Source organism: Lolium rigidum, chromosome 1 (genome assembly GCF_022539505.1).
Source record: "Lolium rigidum isolate FL_2022 chromosome 1, APGP_CSIRO_Lrig_0.1, whole genome shotgun sequence".
NCBI lineage: Eukaryota > Viridiplantae > Streptophyta > Magnoliopsida > Poales > Poaceae > Lolium > Lolium rigidum.
Genome location: NC_061508.1, coordinates 63469781 through 63490677, shown reverse-complemented (window position 1 = coordinate 63490677; position 20897 = coordinate 63469781). Strand labels below are relative to the sequence as shown.

General features: G+C 41.2%; 2 protein-coding genes across 3 annotated transcripts; one reads left to right on the top strand and one right to left on the bottom strand.

The window, feature by feature from the left end:
- Window positions 1-246: 246 nt before the first annotated feature.
- LOC124685426 (ADP-ribosylation factor 1) lies at window positions 247-4351 on the bottom strand. 2 transcript variants are annotated; one of them, XM_047219772.1, is made up of 7 exons: window positions 4251-4351; window positions 3752-3915; window positions 2651-2721; window positions 2296-2415; window positions 1780-1898; window positions 623-704; window positions 247-503 (listed from the first exon to the last, which is right to left on the bottom strand). In XM_047219772.1, exons 2-7 carry the CDS (start codon window positions 3897-3899, stop codon window positions 498-500), a joined length of 546 nt encoding a protein of 181 aa, XP_047075728.1. In that variant the 5' UTR covers window positions 3900-3915; window positions 4251-4351; the 3' UTR covers window positions 247-497. The 2 variants fall into 2 exon arrangements, with proteins under 2 accessions (XP_047075728.1, XP_047075729.1); XM_047219773.1 differs by lacking the exon at window positions 4251-4351 and adding an exon at window positions 4058-4110.
- A 12011-nt stretch (window positions 4352-16362) lies between these two features.
- Window positions 16363-20581, top strand: LOC124685425 (nicotianamine aminotransferase 1-like). The gene is made up of 7 exons (XM_047219771.1): window positions 16363-16815; window positions 16907-17246; window positions 17355-17573; window positions 19592-19651; window positions 19787-19942; window positions 20036-20129; window positions 20269-20581. Exons 1-7 carry the CDS (start codon window positions 16502-16504, stop codon window positions 20388-20390), a joined length of 1305 nt encoding a protein of 434 aa, XP_047075727.1. The 5' UTR covers window positions 16363-16501; the 3' UTR covers window positions 20391-20581.
- Window positions 20582-20897: the final 316 nt, after the last annotated feature.

Sequence of the window (20897 nt, the reverse complement as noted above, 5' to 3'; positions counted from 1 at the left end):
TTTTTCTCTTTTTTCTGCCTCAAACGATCCAACTACATCACGACGCTGAACCAACGTGAAATCGTTAGGGGGTCTTTTTGTGGCACTGATGGCTCTTTTACAATGGCAGATAGGGTCTTTCGCGTAAGGGAATCACGCACTTGTACTCAATTCTAGTACAACCAGCACGCATCATATCTCTGTCACCTGAACATTTCACAAAAGCACCACACTATACATGGGCAATTTTCAGACTAATATGGCGAGTAAACAAAAGGGACAAGTTCATCAGACTTCAAGAATAGCAGAGACATGGTACTGGAAAGGCCTGGAGTAAAAATTGAAAATGTGCAAACATTCGAAACTACAGGGAACATTGAAATCCTTGGTTATAACAAGCTCAAAAAATATTTTAGTGTATGCAATGTCTAAGAGACTGAAATAGCAGATAACAACAACCCTAGGGTCATAACATCCATAGCTCCAAGTTGACTGGAGAGCCTCGATAACTCATAGCCTCAAGCCTGCAGTAGAGTATGTCTCAGGAATATTCCATAGAAGTGGATTCAAGTACGCATAATAAGTCAACTCTTCCAAAACTAAATGATTTTTCAGAAACAGGATAAAGAAAAGAAATGCACACCTTGCTGGCAATGTTGCTGGACAGCCAGTCCAGACCCTCGTACAGACCCTCCCCAGATGTGGCGCAAGTGCTCTGTATGTACCTGTAACGAGCAGATTTAAAAGACAATAGAAAAAGCTATCTAATACCAGGTATAACAGCGGTGCAACAATTCTACTACATGTTGTAATCTCTCATTCATACGCTGCCAATCAAGTCTTACTAAGTTCTTAGACTCTGAAGGCAGAAAAGATGTACAATTATATTGAGATGGACAGCAAAAGAACTGGCCATCTTTTACAGGAAAAGACATGATGCAATTTAAATATGTATTTGAACAGCCTATGGCTACTTCTCTGATCCTCTCTGTTATTTCCACTTAGCAATGAATAGTCAGTGGTAAAATGAGAAACTAATTAGGAGCACGATTGAGGGTAGCTGGTTGTCAGGCTACTAGCAACCTGTCGATCTAAGCGCCAGTGAGCAAAACAAATTGGACCCAACAGTCACTCCATGAATGACAAATTGATATGATCATGCCACATATAAGCCCAGTTTGGGCACGATAAAGTTCAATTGATGGAGTCCAATGTACTTGGGAAAGACTACATTTTATCATCGTTGATCTAGATTTGGCGTAGGGGTGGGTGCAAAAACCGAAAACACGCCTAACCCCCTCAAGTGTCGGTGCCACATTCAGGCTGTGGACTCAATTGACCCCATAAGTCTTTGCAGATCAGTGTTGGTATACATGATTTTTCCTGACTACAAAAGGCTTTTTGACTTTTATTATAGGGTTTGACCTCATCTGGTTTTGGTTCTGCATCTTCCAGTGATCTTTGTGAATATGCTATATACAGAAGACAAGTCGAAGCAAGAGAAAAGCATGTCTCTTTGCCACGATATGCTCTAGTTACTACCTGAATCATTCAATCATGCAACATGAATATAAGTAGAACAACAAGCCCACTTCGTTGTACCATTTGTTGCTTACATGAAATTCTTTGATTAGTTAATAATAACTTAATAACATAAAGAAAATTGGCCAGATGCGATGCCAGCATTCTTAAACGCTTTCAGCACTGGCACCATAAAGAAGCTGCAAGCATATATGTCCCTGGTTTTGGAATTTATGCAATATATTTACCTAAACATTCAAATTGTATTTACTTTCTTACCAGTGTCGCTGCCGTAGAGAATGTAAACCAAGCTTATCAGTGATCTCAGCAGCATTCATAGCATTTGGAAGATCTTGTTTGTTGGCAAAGACAAGCAACACAGCATCACGCAACTCATCCTGCCACAAATTCAAGTGAGTTATACTAATTCTTATTCAAAACTAACTCAATAACATACATAGCGCGGTAACATTAGCACATGTTAGCATCCTAAATAAACACAATCAATATGTGCCTTTACTAAAGAAGTGATGCCACTGGATGGAATGATCGACTATTAAATAGTGAGCTAATATAAAAATCATTTTCCACCCTATTGCAACAATACTATATTACATGCCAAAGCAATGGCTTGATTTTTTAAAATATAGTATCACCTGGATATCAAAAGCAGTGGCTTCAAGTTTTATTAATAAGCCTAGCATTATTAAGGTGTGAAATTCAAGAGTTGATTTAAAAATTAATTGCCACGTTATACATATGAAAACATAAAGGTCATCAAGGAGAGTATCTTACCTCATTAAGCATCCTATGGAGCTCATCCCTAGCTTCAACAACACGATCCCTGTCATTGCTGTCCACGACAAAGATAAGCCCCTGGGTGTTCTGGAAGTAATGCCTCCAGAGAGGTCTGATCTGTTTTCACCAAAGCGGAATAAAGCAGAATACAGTATCAAACGAGGAACAATTACAAATGAAATAAAAATATAAAAAAGATGTTCAAGAAAGAGACAGGTTCAGTAATGAAAAAGGTGGAGAATTTAAAAAAAATTGGCGGTACAGAAAAAGGAGATAATAGATTCCATATGGTAGACAGTAGAGGAGATGTGCAAAACAATAAAGGATTTAAGATGCATACTGATATTCATACCTTGTCCTGACCCCCGACATCCCAGACGGTGAAACTAATGTTCTTGTACTCCACAGTCTCAACATTGAACCCTGCATATTGAAGTAAACAACAATCAAGTTTCAACTCAAGAACAAAACATATATAGGAGCGGCCAGGAGTACGCACAAACTTCTCAATAAATCTCACTAACCACTTCATGGTACTTCAAAGAATAAATCTCAATATGTTCACCCTTACAGTATGCACCCATCAAATATAGTCACATCCTAAAGGGATGCACTACTATAAAGCACTCGAGGGAATTTACTGGCACATTAGATAGGAATCCAAATTATGACAAGGCACCCAATGATGAACAATGTCAAGTAACAGTTAATCAAGGGACCAGATGGTTCAACCACATATAAGGTCAAGTAATCTTGCGATTACATAGAAGAGTATGGCATGACACGTCTGTGGCAAATTTGGCTGACACAAACTAGGCAAAAAAATGATCCTGATATAAATTTCGCTCAAGTCCATGCCTTTACATCATGCAGCATTCTATAACATCAAACACACCACGTCAAAACTGTGACTAAAATAACATACACTGTCAAATAACAGTTCTCTAAGAGGTTTGGTCCGAGGATACAAAAGATCAACAAATGTTGTGCTAGGATAGAAGTGCAGGATGACACTTTCCTTGGTAGTTGTTGGCCAATGCAATTTAAGGAAAGTTTACCACGTTTGTCCACATAACATGGGAGGCATTAACCTCAGGCCATATAGCATGCCACTCTAGCAGAAACAAAACAGTGATAGCCTAAGCAGTTCGGTAACACCTAAAATATTAACACGGTTTTCTGTACCACATAAATAGGAATGTATTAGCATATTGTGTAGTCATTGTTCCATTTAAACAAACTAATGCATAAGTGCGCGCATCAATAGGGTCTTTGGTGGCAATAAACCATATGGCTAGCCCCTGGTTCATATTGTTGATAGGTTGGCCTGGTTATCAAAATCTTATAATTATATATTTAAACACCAAACCTACAGATATACAAAGTTCAATCAAGAAGTTAAAAACTGAGCAAGATGCAAGCCCATAAGATGAGATGGGGGATCATTTGTTACCAATTGTTGGGATGGTGGTGACGATCTCGCCGAGCTTAAGCTTGTAGAGGATGGTGGTCTTTCCGGCGGCATCGAGACCGACCATGAGGATCCGCATCTCCTTCTTGGCGAAAAGCCGGCTGAAGAGCTTCCCGAACGCGAGCCCCATCTCGCCCTCTGGTCACCTGCAGCACACAGTCCGAAAGTCCGTCAGATCGAGCTCGAAGATTGGACGTCTATTAGATCCCAAGTCCTAACAACACAAAACGGACGCGCCGCCTACGCATCCAATACTGGCGACGTCGATCCCTGCGAGGTCTTACACACCTAGGCGCCAAGGAAATGTCGTAATCCGCGAGGAAGTTGGCGCAGATCTACTCGCGATGAAACAGATCAAGTAAATTTCTCACGAGATCCGTGAAAAAAAAGGGATCCAACGAGATTTAGGGAGAATGGTGGATCAGGGGAGATAGAGCCGGAGATCGGGTTTGGGCAGATCGGATGCCGTGGTCGAGCTTACCTGATTCCGGCGAGGAGCTTCGCCTGGGGTTCGGCGCGAGGAGAGAGAGAGGAGGAGGAGGAGGTGAGAATGCGCGTCGGGATTCGGGAAGAGAGCTATATGTACCAACGGGGCGATCTTTTTTTCTTACAAAACTAACTTTAAGAAAAACTATTGCACAAGATAAATTATGGTGAAAACTATTCCCCAAAATGGACTCTTTTCCTTGAAATAGGCTTCGCCCGCTATGTTAATAAAAAATGCCGACACCGGCAGACCGACAAGAACAAGGAGACCCGCCATCGTTGCGGCTTTTGGAGAAGTCCTACCATGCTCCTATCACTCTTAATCGTCGCATACCACTTCAACAAGGAGAACGACAACAGAGCTGTCCAAACTAATCCTAGGGTTTCCCCCAGTACACGAAAGGATAGAGGAGGGGGTACACCCGACACCCTCTAGGAAGCCAAGGCGGCACCCTTAGGCGTCACCGGCTCACTGTGTCGATTAGCCGACATGGATTTCTCACAAGCCCCAACACCACCATCCCGGTCAATCCGAAGTGCTCCACCCATCCTTCCACCCACAAGCACATGCCACCACGGTCTTGAAGCCATCCTCGCCGTCACCCTGTGGTCATTGACGCATGGCCTAGACGAGGTGAGGGAAGGTAGCAGGGCTAGGGGTAGCAGCACCGCAGCCGAGCGGAAGGGAACTACCTCCACCGCCTTCGCGGTAGCCAATCGGACATGGCAACAAGGACAAATCACGCACATATTGGCCCGCTAAGTCCCCGCCACCATGATGCAGCAGGCCGGCATGTGGCGTCTGTCATCCAACGCTATCCTCTACATGGTAGTGCCGACCTATGGGGCGGCGTTGTGGAATTGTCAGCGTGCCAAAAGATGGATACGGTAATGTCCTTGATTTTGAGAGCTAGCCCTTATACGGTAGCATCGTTATCTCGGCGTCATGCTCACCGAGGTTACATAAAACATGTTAGGCTTGGTTTCTAAGGCAAAGAGGGTAGCGTCTTAGTTTAGGATGCTACACTCTAAAATATAGAACTTCAAAGTCCTATAACTTTTGATCTACACATTCAATTAACATGATTTTTTCTTGTGGGTCACAAATTAAATTATCTTTCCAATACAATTGATCTCATGATTTTTGGACAAATAAAGAATTTTCCATCAATTATTTCCTTATGTTGTTTTTCTTACCATGGAAAATAAACATAAGCGACAATAACTACTATACTATTTGGGAACAAACATCTTTTTTATTAGAATTTTGGGGCTTTTTCTGGATTAATATAGTGATGACACATATACAGTTTGGATGTTTTAGTTCCAGTAGTGCGTTTTCTGTGTGTAGTTGGGGTGCACTCTGCGATTTTTGTTGGAAGCGGGGCTGATGCGATGCGGCCACGTGTGTATGTAGCTCTATGTTACTTTCTTTTGTTTCGGTGATACGTTGTCTTAGTTGTTTTCGGTGTAGCTATAGCTAAAGTATTGGTGCGCTGGGTCTGTCTGTCTGTCAGCTCGGTCAAAGCGGTGGCACGGTAACCCATCCCACGCATCTTCTCCTTTTCTTTTCCTCTCTTCTTCCGTTCGTCCTGCCGGTGGTGCTCACCCCCTCCCCTCAGTTCATCCATCCTCTTCTCGGGGCAACTCACCGGCATCAATGGCAGGGCCATTTGTAGGAGCGAGATCGGCCATGATATGAAGTCTCCATGGGAAGCTCTCCCCTCTCTCTATGTCTGATCTGGATCCTGGAGAGGGACATCGCCGGCACATCTTTCTCTGACCACCATAAGTCATGTACGAGCTCCACGTGGCCGGCCGCCTCCTCTCTATCTCTGATCTAGATCATGGAGAGGGAGAAGAGGAGGTTGTTGGAAATCAAACCCCACAGATTGGTTAGACCATGGAGCGCCCCCACGGTTCTACCCTGCCGATTGGGTGGAGAAGCTACCACATCCTCGCCGGTCAGCAAATACGGCCGTTCTCTATCCGCGTCCACGCCCACCTCCAAATCCTCTAAACCGCGCGCCCCCAGCAGCCACCGGTGGCGGTGGTGTTGGCGGTCTGGCCTCGATGTGTGTGAACATCCCAGAAGGTCCAAATCATCCACGAAGTACGGTGGGTAGCGCCGGTGCGGGGCGGTTGTCGTACGCCACCAGGGGACACGTACCTGAAGTGCGGCGAGCGCGGGTGGTTGCTGCCGCAGTCCTTCTCCATGCGCGAGGGCGCCGTGTGCACGCTCAAGGTCTGCAACCTCCCCTATGTCTGCAACCGTCATGGCTTTGCCTCGGCTCAGGTTGCTCCTTGCCTGATAGCGCTAAGGAGGAGCCATATTGTTGATGCTAGCTCGGTGAGCAGGAGAAAGTGGGCTGATGAGCCAGGTGCCGCCGCCGCTTATGGTCTGGCCTCACACCACGCCCATCCTACATGTGGGTCTGGTGAGTTGTCGAGCTCTTGACTTGGTTCTATATCAGCTAATGAAAATTTGTTTTAATGATTACAAATGTGGGGTTGTTCTTGTGGATGGTCTGTTCGAGGTTGCCTCCGCTGCTGAATTTATTGGCATCGTCCTGATCATTGTTTCTATTGTCTTCTCGATAATGAAACACCAGACAAATTAACCCATGTTGATTCCACTGGTTTTGTTATTTACTGTATCTTGGATGCGAAAATTAGGATCAGTATCGTATTTTTCTGCAGTGCATGGTCCACATTTCTTCATAGGATCGAACAAGGACATATGAAAAATTGTTCAACATCTAGCTCTTAGTTTTTTTTTTTTTTTGTGAAGATAGCTCTTAGTTTATATACCTGGACTCTACTCAGCTAGACTTAATTTCTCAGGGATAAATTATGTCGATTGGTTCAGCATAACGGTTAACACACCTCCTCCTAATTTTGTTTTGTGGGTCTGCAGGAGCAGGTCACGGTGGATTTGACGGGAGTTCAGGAGCGGATCCGGACCGTGCTGGGTTGTTTGGTCTGCGGGCTAGCGATTTGCTTTTCATTCTTTTGGTGAAGGAAGTTGTTCTCAGGTTAATTTTTACGCAAGAAAAAACAACCCGGTTAATTTATCACAAAATAGGCATGCATCCCTGCATCAGCCAACCAGTGGAGACAGGTAGAAGCTAAGATATATATAGCTTAGCCATCCACTATTCAGTTTTTGAAATCCTACTTCAAAATAGTTTCAGATGATGGTGAATACAAGTACTTTCTTCTTTACTTCCTCTTTGTGCTGCTTCACTTTGTCACGCAGGAAGCTTATCCACCGGTTACTCAATATTTAAATTTCTTGAGCATGTGGCTCTACATCCTAAGGCCAATTCATACATGGCAGTAAAATATGGCGTATCTACACCTATTTATTAAATGGTTAAGCTTCAGGTAGGAGGTTTACTCTCAAAAGGTGTCTTTGACACATGGGCACCAGTGTTCCCTTCAATTTTAGATTTTTGAAAATTTTAAAATCTCACACTTATGTGTCTCTAAAAATTATGGTGTTAAATATATAGAAAGATATGTATAGCATGTGTGTATGCAAAAAAGTACCATTAAAAAATACATTGTATTTTGGGAAATATAAAAAAGACAAATTTGTGACAGCAAATGGTAGTATAATAGTATTAAAATAGTAGTATGTCTTTTTGTCAGAAATTTGTTTATTTTGTATTTTTAAAAATTTAAAGTATTTTTTACCGAGACTATTTTGCGTGGACTTCTCGTGTACATATCTATCTACATATTTAATGCCATAATTTTTGGAGAAATAGAAGTGTGAGATTTTAAAAAAATTAAAAATCTGAAAGTGGAGGGAGCACTGGTGCCCATGTGCACCAAACCCCTGTCCGTTTACTCTCTAACTTAAATTCAGCCCCTATGATTGAGTACACACCGAGTCCTTTGGACCAATAAAACCACATTACACAGTCACAGCTGACAGTAAAACGAACCTTGAGAAAGCTATCACTACATACATGCTGATACAGCTCAAAGTGCTGAACACTTCATTTAGGCGACACAATGCTTAGTTTCTATCTATGATGTACCAACCTGAAGCTTTCTGTTGCACAACAATGTTTTGTTTCCCTTTTCACAGAGTTGTGTTCCATTTCTCTGAACTATACTATAACCTTCTATGTGTGTTTTGAATCTTAGTCTGTTACTTTTGTACAGCACGACGGGCCCCAAATGGCTTCCTCCCCCGGCAGAAGACCCAGCGGTATCAACTACCATGGACCACTTCACGGTGGTGGAGGGTGATACAGGACCGATGCACGCATACGAGGTCGACCTGTATCATGAAAGTTGAGTGTGAGTTGGTAAAGAGGAACATTTTTACACGTCCTGATGGCGGCTTCCGGCAAGGTCTGCCCTCTACTGCGTCACTTCCTCCCGGCGATGTTGTGGCCCTCAAGATGTTACTGCAGCGCTTTGCTTGCCGTTCGTGCTATTCTGTCCATGATCTCTAGGTTTCCACCTTTTGTTAACACAACTCTCCTACATGATATTAATTTCAGTTGCTTGATGGTAGAAACATACGGGTGCACTACGCGAACCACAAATGATCTTCTGCTTTTGTCGACATCGGTAAGGTGCGTATTCGATATTGTTTCTGCGATGTTAATCATGTATTATGTATGTTAAACCGTGAATAGTGAGAAATTGGTGCTCTGATCTTATGACTTGAATATGTCATCAAATCCCAGGAAAATAGCTATCCACCCACAAGTGTATTACATATTCTGCAGCATGTTAAATCATGTATTATGTATGTTAAATTTGTGATGTTTAACAATTTATGCCTGTGATCTTAAAAGTTGAATGTGGCATCAATTCCCTTGGAATATACATGCCCAACCAATATTGTATTGTGTATGATGCAGCATGCATGCCATAATGTATCTATTCAGACTGCCACTGGCTTTGCAAATTAGATCTTAGTTTTGAAGAACTTATTTAGTGTGGAGCAGTAATTTTGGGTAATTTTTCCAACAGGAGAGTGTATTATTCCCACATGAGTCAGTAGAGATTCACAATGGAGAGATATACTGTGAATCATCTCATATTTAACGCAACCACCCAATCATATAACACAAGACTAGCCGGAGAGAATGCCTTGACTGCCTTCTAGGAACCAGATTAGTATTCATCATTTAGTATGGGAGTAACAAAGAACAAGAACCAGAATATGTAATATTTATAGTGTAATTTCTCCATATTTTTAATTTACATTATCGAGGAAGCAAGCAGATCAATATTCAGGATAGCATGAAGACCCTCATAAAACAATTTCTGCATAACGGTTAGAACAGTTGAAAATAAAAAAATGGCATGGAACTCCGAAGGGCCTTATAGGTATCAGCCTCCTACTCCAAGTCTCCACAGAGATAGACGACAAGACTCGAAAACCTAGACTACTATGTCAACGGGGCGAGGCGGAGTGAGAGAGGAGACGGTACGGTATAACAAGCCAGGTTGGACGGCCCAGTTTATCCACACACACACAAGTACGAGAGTCTTTGAAGTTTGTTCTGGTAGCCACGCTATGTCTGTAGGCTCATCAGTCCTTCATCTTTATGGTGTTGATGAATTCATAGAATAGTCTCTTCTGTATAGCAATACCTAATGAGGTTTGGTTTCATATGTAGTTGTTCAACATAGAATACATTCTAAATGCCAATCAAATATTTTCATTTAATTTGCTGAAGTATTTCATTTATCATTTCTTAGTCAATGCAAGTGAGCGTACTGACAATTGACGTTACATTGCTGCTTAGGTTCAGTTACATTGTTGCTTAGGTTCACATTGCAGAAGCCTCTTTAAAAAAAAAAAACTTGCAGAAGCCATGCATGACTACTCCATTGTTTTGTAATGTCCAAATCAGGATTCTTCTGTCGAGAGAATGCTACAAAATCTTGCAAGGTCACTTAGTGCTTCTTGTTATATTTTTATGCTTAATTGACAAAATCCATCCGCCAGCCACCATACTGGGCGCGGTGGCACTACTTTTTAATGATTTTGAAGTAGGACTGCTACCAGGATACTATGATATCACCCTTCACGAGGAAGACATATATGTTCAAGAGCATGACTGAATATAATTAAGAGGATCCATTGTTGCATATTCAGATTTTCGGGTGTATTGGCGATAATGATTATGTTTTCTTTAAGAAGCTATGAGAGAGTTCAACATGATAGTAATGTGGGTTCTGTTTTGCTATAAGCAAATTGTGTGTGCTTTAGATGAATCTGGTTACTGCCATATATTCATTTTAACAAGTGTTGTAACGGTGGCCGCGTGGGGTTACAACTTTGTTCACTGTCTTTCAGTTTCCCCCCTCGCTATCAATTTATCCCATGTCCAAGTTAATTACCAGTTATTTTTATGCATTACTGACTACATTTATGTATCTCTCTGATGCGCACTTATTTACTTGATAACATATTAAATTCTTATACATTTATGTGTCTCTTTGATGTACTTAAGACCTAATGCTAAAACATGAAAATATTAATTATATCCATCAATTCAAGTATGTTCTTAAAAATAATACAACCATGATACATCAATTTAAGTATGTTCTTAAAAATATTACAACCATAATATTTCACAGTCGGCGCGGCGTGCCGCCGGGCCCATCCGTTGCTAGTACAAATAATATAAGTTTGCATACATGCATGTATACATGCATCATATGTCTTGGTAGCAACAAAAATAGGTCCTTCTACTTTTTAAGATAAACTGGCAATTGCTTAAACTCTTTCTCTATGATAATTTGAGAGTGAAAGGCAAAATGAGAATGTACCTGGGTCGATAAAGCCCCTATCGCTTGTACAATCTCAGTATGTTTTTAGAGCTCGCCCTATTTAATTAAGGCACAAGAAGAAGTGTTTTGATCGTTGTATCCGCGCCGTTGGATCACCCTGTGTTAGTACTTTGCCAGTCAAAGAGGCATCACTTTATAAGCTGAGATGGATTTTCCTTTGGGACGCGTGGAATAGGCTCATCAGTCGTGAACTTCTTCCTTTCTGTCTTTCGGGAAGAATAGAGGAATGCTATCTTTTCTTTTCACCAGGAACGCTAGGTCCTCCTCATAAGCCCTTCTAAGAAGCAGTTCTCGTCGTTCTCAAATCAAGAGGAAAGCATGCCTTATTTTGCTAATATGTGTTTCATGCACAAAAAAATGATTCTGTTGTAGGAAGAAGTTGAGGTAAGATTAGTTAAAATGTGATAAAGATCAAGGTGATTTCTCTCATCTAGTCCTCATTTTAAAATATTCTGGTTGGTTGGTCCAAGCATGAGGATTTACACATCCTACGAAGACCAGAAGAGGAAGAGCTATGGCAGAAACAATATGAAAAAGAAGCCCAAAGTTTCATATCACCTCTTGCTTTCATAATAAAGCATCGTAACTTCACTTTCTAAATCATGTTATAGTTTACCCACTTTAATTGTTTGTGTACTTATAGATCCAGATGTTTTTTAGGGGATTATGAGATCAGTTGTAAATTGTATTGTTCATAGGAGTTAACACAATGTTGTAGTTTAATCTTCAGTAAAGTATCAACCACCCATCTATTCTGTAGGAGTCAACTTTACATATTGATTTTTTGGCAATCTTTTCGATTACAGCGGCTGAATGTGTTCATATATTAATATCCTAATGAATGAACAATCGAGGATAAGAAGTATGTCTATGGTTGATTTGTTTGCATTCTGCTACTGCTCGTGGGTATGCTTCCATTTATTTCAATTTAACTTCAAAAATAGGGGAATAAATTTTGTAAAATCAAACCTATTAATCTTCATGAGAATTTTCAAATTTAATTTAAGTTAAAAATATCTTTAAAGATATGTCATTCCTTAATTATTGTTATCATGGCATGTAAAACATTATTGTGTTAGTGTGGCTATTTTCTAGCTTCTCAAGCACTTGCCATTTGCCCATTTATCTGCTTATTTGGTGTGATATTATGTGGCTCTTTGTACGGGTGCTTCATGTTTATATCCATCTTAAGTATGATGTGGTGATGCCTTTGGTTTATTTTACCATAGAAAACCAACATAGGTAAATACTGCATGCAATACTCTCTACTTGTCCAACCATTATGACCCACAAGAAAAAAACATGTTAATAAGAACATAAGTTATAGGAGTTTGAAGTTCTATGGGGCACTACCCTCTTTGACATAGATCTTTTGCCTACTATATTCTCTGAAACCTCGGTGAGCATATCACAAGGGGTAGCTGAAAGGGCATTTCCCTCCTAACATGGTTTTGTTTGTTTGTTGTCAACATAGAGATCTTTAACCGTGTGCTTATGGATCATAGATGATATATGTGTTAAGCTTGTTGACGGTGCATTTTTAGCATGTTTTTGCATTACTATTTTATCAAGTTATCATCAAGTAGTGGTAGGGTTTTTGTATTTTACTGCGCTACCGTGTCCTTTTATGCTTGTTTACACATGATCTTAAAATAATAACTCAATAATGAAATATCAATGAAAACTGTCATTTTTTGGCATTTTGACGTGATAGAAATCATTTTTGCACTTAATAATACGCTTGGGCGAAAGGACAATGCGAGGACAGCTTCTAAGGACTTTAACAGCTCCCGTACCGTCCGCCCGTACCACCCTCCAGGAGCACTACCTCGTCAAATACTTTCACCTCCTGCAGACGGATCAGAGATCAGACACACACAGCTCTGCGAAACCGAGAAACATCGCCCCAGATCAGATCTCAAGAAGCAACTTTGGATAAGACAAGATCCCGGCTGCTACGTGGATCCTCGGAGGACAAGGCATCATCCTCTTCATCATCATCAACCGATGCGCCTTCATCACCATCATCCTCCAACCATAGTTGTAATCTTGATTGTTATTGTGGATTTGTATTTGAATTCGTTTCATTCCTTTAATTCATTCCACAAAATTATGATGATGTTCTTGATTGTCTCCATATGTGAGTAGTCTTATTAGTTCTTGGGATATGGACAAACCCTAGCATGAATATGAGATGAATCTAAGATGATCTATACTTTCAAGTATGCAAACAAATGGCTCTTCGAGGAGAGACCGGCAGCTCCGATTCTGAAGAGGAGCCTCAGAGAGGAGATGCGCAAGACAAGCGCCGAATAGGACCTTCACCGGACCGCCCCTCGAAGGTCATCGTACACCGCCCAAGAGCAGCTTCGACTTCACAACAAGAGGAGACCACCACAAAGACATTCGGACACGTCGGAACAGAGCTGACTAACATGACCTTGCCGCAACTAAACCTTGGTCACCACCATCGTCGTTGCCTCTCAAGCCTCCACCCAATCATAATGCTCTTAGTTCTACAATATGCAACCATTTCTAAAATATGGAAGAGATAGATGTTGGCTTAGACAGCCAAACAACAATGATCTATATTTAGTACTTGCATAAGCTCAAACGACGGTGAAATTCATCATTTTTGATTTATTACCACCTAAATAAATTCTTATTGCAAATACTGAAATCATTGTAGAGTGCCATTTGTTTATTTCTTCCTTTCTTTTCTAGGAAGACACATATTGCAAAGGCACATGCTACTTAAATGGTAGAGAATCAGCCATAAATATTTTTGATTGACATCTAATATTATTAATACAAGAATTCCTCTTCCATGCAACCAAATGGCATCGTATTATACCCTAAAACATGATATCACAATATATTGCAAACAATTTCTGCAGAAACGCGCAGGGAATTGTCTAATAGTTTAAGAAGCAATAGTGTTTGGATATGATCTGCATTATTTTGCAAAAAAGTGCAATTAGTGAGCGATTTTCAGAACAAGTTACAATTTTCGTGAGAACACGCAAGCAAAAGCCACACTGAGTTGCACTTTTCTCGAGAAATGTGTAATCCCGTTTTCAATACAAGTTGCACTAGCTTTTTAAAGATAAAAAATGCAACTCCAATCAATTTTTGATGCTCGCTGTTTTTAGATACCAGTTGGATTTTTCTCGAGAAATATGCAACTCCAATCGATTATCGATGTCGTGTCAATTACACTTTTTCTCATAAAATGTGTAACTAACATAATTTTGTTATATATATATATATATTCTAAAAGTAAGTGAGTTGGTATGGATGGCATGGTAGCAACTATCGCAGGGGGCTACTGAATATTTTCTTTTCATTGCTAAAACAGAAAAATGGCCCATAGTACCTACATGAGTCAAATATTTCCATCGTGTACGGAAACGCATTTTATTTCTAGCGTGTATGCAACCGCATTTTATTTTCATCCTATACGGAGCCATATTTTATTTCCATCGCCTACAGAACCACATTTAAGTTCCGTCTAAAACAACAGTTTGCTTCACTCTCACGATTTGAATTTGAAAACTCTGACGTATGAACTGTATACCGATATTTGCTTTTGTCATCAATGTGTTATGAATCTAAAACTACATTCTAACTAGCGTTGTAGCATGTGGTTTCCTTTATCTATGTTGCAACTATGCATGCATGCACCTGTGCATGGCCGTCTTTGAGCTAGCTCACATGTGCGCTAAGAGAGGTTTATACTATGCTTAGCGGCTACTGCTCAAACATATTCCATGTCATCCAATGGTGTCGATGTTGATGGGTACCTACCCCCATGGGTATTTAGTAAATTTTCTTAACATATCCTTCACAAATACAAGTTAGCAAGGCACCGAGAAAGTAGAATCCATTCTCGTCATAGCAGAGATGTCGAGAGCTGCGTCAATAACTTTGTTGTAGTTCTTTTCTAAGGAAAGTGCTCTCAAACCAATAATGGTTTTGTTTACCAATGAGGGGAAACCATCTAGTTCCAACCTGTTTTTCTTCTAGAAAGGAACTCATATTAATGGTCGTTGCGCCCATACTCACTATTACCCTAAAAAATAATGTCATTATATGGCTTAAGAAGTCATTGTATGGCTTGAAGCAGTCTCCAAAGCAGTGGATGCTTATGTCAACGGCGGGTACTTGCAGGTGGCTCTAGGTTGTATTTGTTGCTTTATGTTGATGGCATCCTTATTTATGGGAAGAGTCATTATGCACTTGATGAGGTTAAGGCCATGCTCAAGAGTGAGTTTGAGATGAAGGATTTGGGTGCAGCTAAGAGATTGTCTCGTATGCATTTGTCGTGACAGGTTCCACATTAGACTTTGGCTCTCACAGTGTTAGTATGTTGAGAATGTTCTTTTGCTGATATTATTACCAATATTTGGTACTAGGTTATTCATAGAAATATTATATCTTCCCTATTCATTGCGGGTTGGTATTTGTTAGTATAGGTTTAGCTTATGACGTGTTTGGATGTCCTCGACCAAAAAAACATTTCACCAAAATCCGACAAGGAATTCCGCTACTAACCGACCATTTTGATTATTTAGAACAGTTAGATGAATTTAGTAGATCCTTTTAGGAGGCCTCAATAACAATAGATCGAACTTATCCTATTTTTACAATGTGATGGCTGGCTACACATGGACTAGCTTTACCTATTTTTTTAAAAAAATTGGGATCAATATTAGCAATTTTGTTCATGCAACGATAAACTAATTTTCATCTATAAAACTATGACACAATCGTACCTGAATGAACCAAATGTTGAATATATCGCACAATGGATCATCAGTCAGAATTCAATTTAATACTCTTCTGATTCATATGACTTGATGCTAATATAGTTATATGTAGACACATTTTAGTTGTAGATATATCTATTTCAGCATCAAGTAAAATGGATTGGAGGGAGTACGAAGAAAGATAACCATGTTTTTACATAATCAATTTCAAGCGTCAACTAGACATAGGCTGGAATAATGGGCTGCTGGATTTTTTTCTTGACCGCATAGAAAACTTTATTAAGGCCCAAGCCTATTTATAACCTGAGCACAAGCAGGCTTACAAAGCCACACAAACACATGCAAAATATCTTGGGCTGAGGCCTGAGGATGAAAGGGCATACGGTAGTAGCCACAGGATCGGACGACACACGATCAGTATTGGTCCTACTCCCGCTGAATTTAAGTTATCTTAACCTTTGTCCAATGCTCTGTCCTCTACTTGAAACAATTTAATAAAGATGAAGATGCTCAGTAGCATTTTTTTTCATTTAGATGCTCACTAGGTGCTACATAGCAAGAAGCAGTAGACAAAAGATTATTATTACGGAGTATTTTTTTAGATCAAAACACATCGGCGAGCAAGAACACGGCCATCAGACAAAAAATGGAGAACGGCACTAGCCGCCACGGGGACGACGACGTGGGTGAGACCCGACCCCGGTGGCGCTTCTCCCGGCCGTCAGTGGGCACGCAGCTGACGGCCGCCGGCAGCCTGAGCATCCGCGCGGTGATCGGCCGTCTCACCTCTTCCGTCGACCCTTCCAGCACGCGCTCCGTCGTGCATCTCGCCCATGGCGACCCCACCGCCTCCGCCTGCTTCCAGACGGCGCCGGAAGCCGAGGACGCCGTCGTGGACGCGCTCCGGACCAGGGAGCACAACGGCTACTCCCGCAGCAGCGGCGAACCCCACGCGCGCAGGTGAGCAGCTCCGCCCACCCACCCACCCGGCCCAATCTCCAGCATCCCAATCCTCGGACAGAGCATCTCATATCTCTTCGTGAAAACACAGTTCTGTTGCAGAGTACCTATCCCGAGATCTTCCCTACGACCTTTCACCAGATGATATTTACCTGACCTCCGGGTGCGTCCAGGCGATCGAGATCATGATCTCTGCTCTTGCCCAGCCCGGCGCTAACATCTTGCTTCCGAAACCTGGGTTTCCGTTGTACGAGGCGCGGACCACATTCAGCAATCTCGAGGATCGACATTTCGACCTCATGCCCGAGAGAGGCTGGGAGGTAGACCTCGAGTCCGTGAAGGCTCTTGCTGATGACAACACTGTTGCGATTGTCATAATCAACCCTGGTAACCCTTGTGGGAGCGTGTACTCGCATGATCATTTAGCCCAGGTAAGCCTAACTTGTGTTCCTAGAAAAAAGTAAGTCTACCATGTGTGTTCCCTGTTTTGCATCTGATGCAATTTGCACAACATGTACTACTTTGTTTCCAATGAACAGATTGCAGAAACTGCCAGAGAGCTTGGCATATTGATAATTGCTGATGAGGTATATGCCCATTTGGCATTTGGGGATAGGCCTTTCATACCCATGGGTGTTTTTGCCAAGACAGCCCCAGTGATCACCTTGGGATCTATATCTAAGAGATGGCTTGTGCCTGGTTGGCGACTTGGCTGGATCGCAACATGTGACCCGGATGGCATCTTAAAGGAAGCCAAGGTGAACGTTCGATCTGTTTAATATGCATCTCCTGTTTTAAATGGTCTATCAGCTGCATATAGTTTGTGCACTTCATCCCCGTTTGGGTTGGGCGCTTCACGCTCCCTCCCGTTTGTTTTCTTTGGGGTTTCACCCAATCTTATGATAAAATGAAAAGTTCAGGTCTCCTGTTTTAAATGGTCTATCAGCTGCATATAATTTGCGCACTTCATCCCCGTATCAGTGTTGGGCGCTTCACGCTCCCACCCGTTTGTTTTAGAGTAAATTCTACCCCTTATTTTTATCATATGCGACAATAATTACCCCATTTAGTAGAAAGTTATCCGATTTACCCCATTTAGCGAAACATGTGCCAATTCTTACCCCAATTAATTTTTTTCACCGTTCTACTTGGCTGCAACATGGCTTTGTACCTGTCTTTCGGCGCTAGCTAGTGATTCCAGTAGAGGATAGCGTGTAACCAACGTATACATACTTAAGTAGACTATAACTATAGCATCACTAACTACATAGCTAACTAGTCAACGCTTAATTTGCTGCATCCAGAAAATAGAAGACGATGGTGTTGCAACCGTTGTTAACAAAATTGATGCATCCCACGAGCTCGGCACACAAGATCAGTACATGAATTCGCCTATTTCGTTAATGGATGGAAGAACATTGCTAATGTCATGGTGCGACTAATGTCAACACAAACGTGGCGCCGACGAGCTCTTCAGTCGTCCTGACGTTTTTCGTATATAGACATCATAACTATGCTTAAGTTTAATTGTGTTAAGAATTAGCACAAGTTTCGCTAAATGGGGTAAGAGTTGGCAGAAATTTCGCTAAATGGGGTAAACAGGAAGAATTTCTACCAAATAGGGTAATTATTGTCACAAATGACAACTAGAGGGTAAAAAAATGGATTTACTATTTGTTTTATTTCGGGTTTCACCAAATCTTATGATAAAATGAAAAGTTCAGGTGGGGGCTTTTAAATGGTCTATCAGCTGCATATAGTTTGCGCACTTCATCCCCGTATCAGTGTTGGGAACTTCACGCTCCCACCCGTTTGTTTTGGAGTAAATTCTTTTTTACCCCTTATTTTATCATATGCGACAATAATTGCCCCATTTAATAGAAAGTTATCCGATTTACCCCATTTAGCAAAACATGTGCCGATTCTTACCCCAATTAAATTTTTTCACCGTTCTACTTGGCTGCAACATGGCTTTGTACCTGTCTTCCGGCGCTAGCTAGTGATTCCAGTAGAGGATAGCGTGTAACCAACGTATACATACTTAAGTAGACTATAACTATAGCATCACTAGCTACATAGCTAACTAGTCAGCGCTTAATTAGCTACATCCAGAAAACAGAAGACGATGGTGTTGCAGCCGTTGTTAACAAAATTGATGCCTCCCACGAGCTCGGCACACAAGATCAGTACATGAGTTTGCCTATTTCGTTAATGGATGAAAGAACACTGCTAATGTCATGGTGCGACTGCTGTCAACACAAACGTGGCGCCGACGAGCTCTTTAGTCGTCCTGACGTTTTTTGTATATAGACAGCAGAACTATGCTTAAGTTTAAATATTAGCACAAGTTTCGCTAAATGGGGTAAGAGTTGGCAGAAATTTCGCTAAATGGGATAAGCAAGAAGAATTTCTACCAAATGAGGTAATTATTGTCACAAATGACAAACTAGCGGGTAAAAAAATGGATTTACTATTTGTTTTATTTTGGGTTTCACCAAATCTTATGATTGCAATGTTGTCAGAATTCAGAATTCAGTGTTCTATGGTTTACAAATCGCTGAATTATTATCCTTAGAAATTCAAAGCAGCATTTCACATGTGATACTTACATGTTCTTTCATACGAAATGCAGCCAGTGTCTACAATTGTTGAAATCTCTCGTACTCCCTAATTATTTTGTTTCGTCTTACCTATCTCTACATGTACCCAGTGTCTCTGAAAGGTCATATTCAATCTAATATGGTAACATGTTACTTGTGTTTATTTCTCCTAACAGGTTAACCAAGCAATTCAGAGCTATGCCAATATCTCAACAGATCCTGCAACATTTGTTCAGGTATAGGCCTTTTGATTTTCACTCTTTTGAATAAAAATCCTTCATTTCCACATGTACTGTTTAGATAATAGCATCGTAGTCATGATCGCTAGTTTCCAGCATGTCTCTTATATTCTAAATACTTGTTTATCACAGGGAGCAGTCCCCCAAATTATTGCCAACACAAAGCAAGAGTACTTCAACAAAATTCTTGATCTGTTAAGGAACTCATCGGATTTATTGTTCGGTAAAATAAAGGACATCAGGGGCATTACATGTCCGCACAAACCGGAGGGATCAATGTTTGTGATGGTAAGTGCACAAGTTAACATTCTTTAGATCAGTTGGTTAAGGTGTACTCTATTACAATGAGTATATAATTCTGATATTATGCTTGTTTTTCAGGTAAAGTTGGATCTCTCTTGCTTGGATGGCTTTTGCGATGATATAGATTTCTGCTGCACGCTGGCAAAAGAAGAATCTGTATTAGTTATGCCAGGTGAAGTTCCATACATCCTGAAAGTCGTTCTCCCAAAAAGAGTTTTACCAATAACATCAATTTGGAAAAATAAGTACTACGTAATGTTGCTGCTACTCCATTGCTCAAATCTGACCTGATGTACCTGAACATCTTGCAGGTACTGCACTAGGAATGAAGAATTGGGCTCGCATCACTTTCGCCATTGACCTACCATCTCTTGAAGATAGCCTTGAAAGGATCAAATCTTTCTGCGACAGGCATGGTAAAGTGGAAGCCTAGGCTCAAAGATGGTTGAGCTTGTACACTGCTGTGGTGAATCGCCAGCTACGCGTTGGCTCGCCCTAGTGTTGTTTTCAATAATTACTTCTCTTGGTGTCACCGCAATGATGATTATTTAGCTTGTCACTCATATATTCGGGTGTACTATTCCTGATTGACTCAGACTGGATACACGACATGCTATTGTAGAATGTTGTAATATGTAACCACTATTGGTTACTGTCGTTGCCTAATCGACGGTACCTCGGAGGAGGGATCCTCACGAGGGGGAGAAGAGGTAGGGGCCATAGGGCGGAGTGCACACGGGATGGTGGTACGCGAGTTACCCAGCTTCGAAACACCTGCACGATGACAGAGCCTACTGCTGCTTGTCTGGAATTATCTGGGCGCTTTCGCGTTGTTACAATGAGTTGTGGTTGTGCCTCTAGGGCTCCCAGGATCCGGCTTATAAAGGCGCACGGATCTAGGGTTTACATGGAGAGTCCTAGCCGGATTACAGATTGCCTA

Coding starts and splice junctions, on each gene's coding strand:
- LOC124685426 (XM_047219772.1), bottom strand. CDS start 3,899: ATGGGGCTCGCGTTCGGGAAGCTCTTCAGCCGGCTTTTCGCCAAGAAG. Junction 2,722..3,751: donor CACCACCATCCCAACAATTG/GTAACAAATGAT, acceptor TTCAATATGCAG/GGTTCAATGTTGAGACTGTG. Junction 1,899..2,295: donor TCCATAGGATGCTTAATGAG/GTAAGATACTCT, acceptor AATTTGTGGCAG/GATGAGTTGCGTGATGCTGT.
- LOC124685425 (XM_047219771.1), top strand. CDS start 16,502: ATGGAGAACGGCACTAGCCGCCACGGGGACGACGACGTGGGTGAGACC. Junction 17,574..19,591: donor GCATCTTAAAGGAAGCCAAG/GTGAACGTTCGA, acceptor TTCTCCTAACAG/GTTAACCAAGCAATTCAGAG. Junction 19,943..20,035: donor AGGGATCAATGTTTGTGATG/GTAAGTGCACAA, acceptor CTTGTTTTTCAG/GTAAAGTTGGATCTCTCTTG.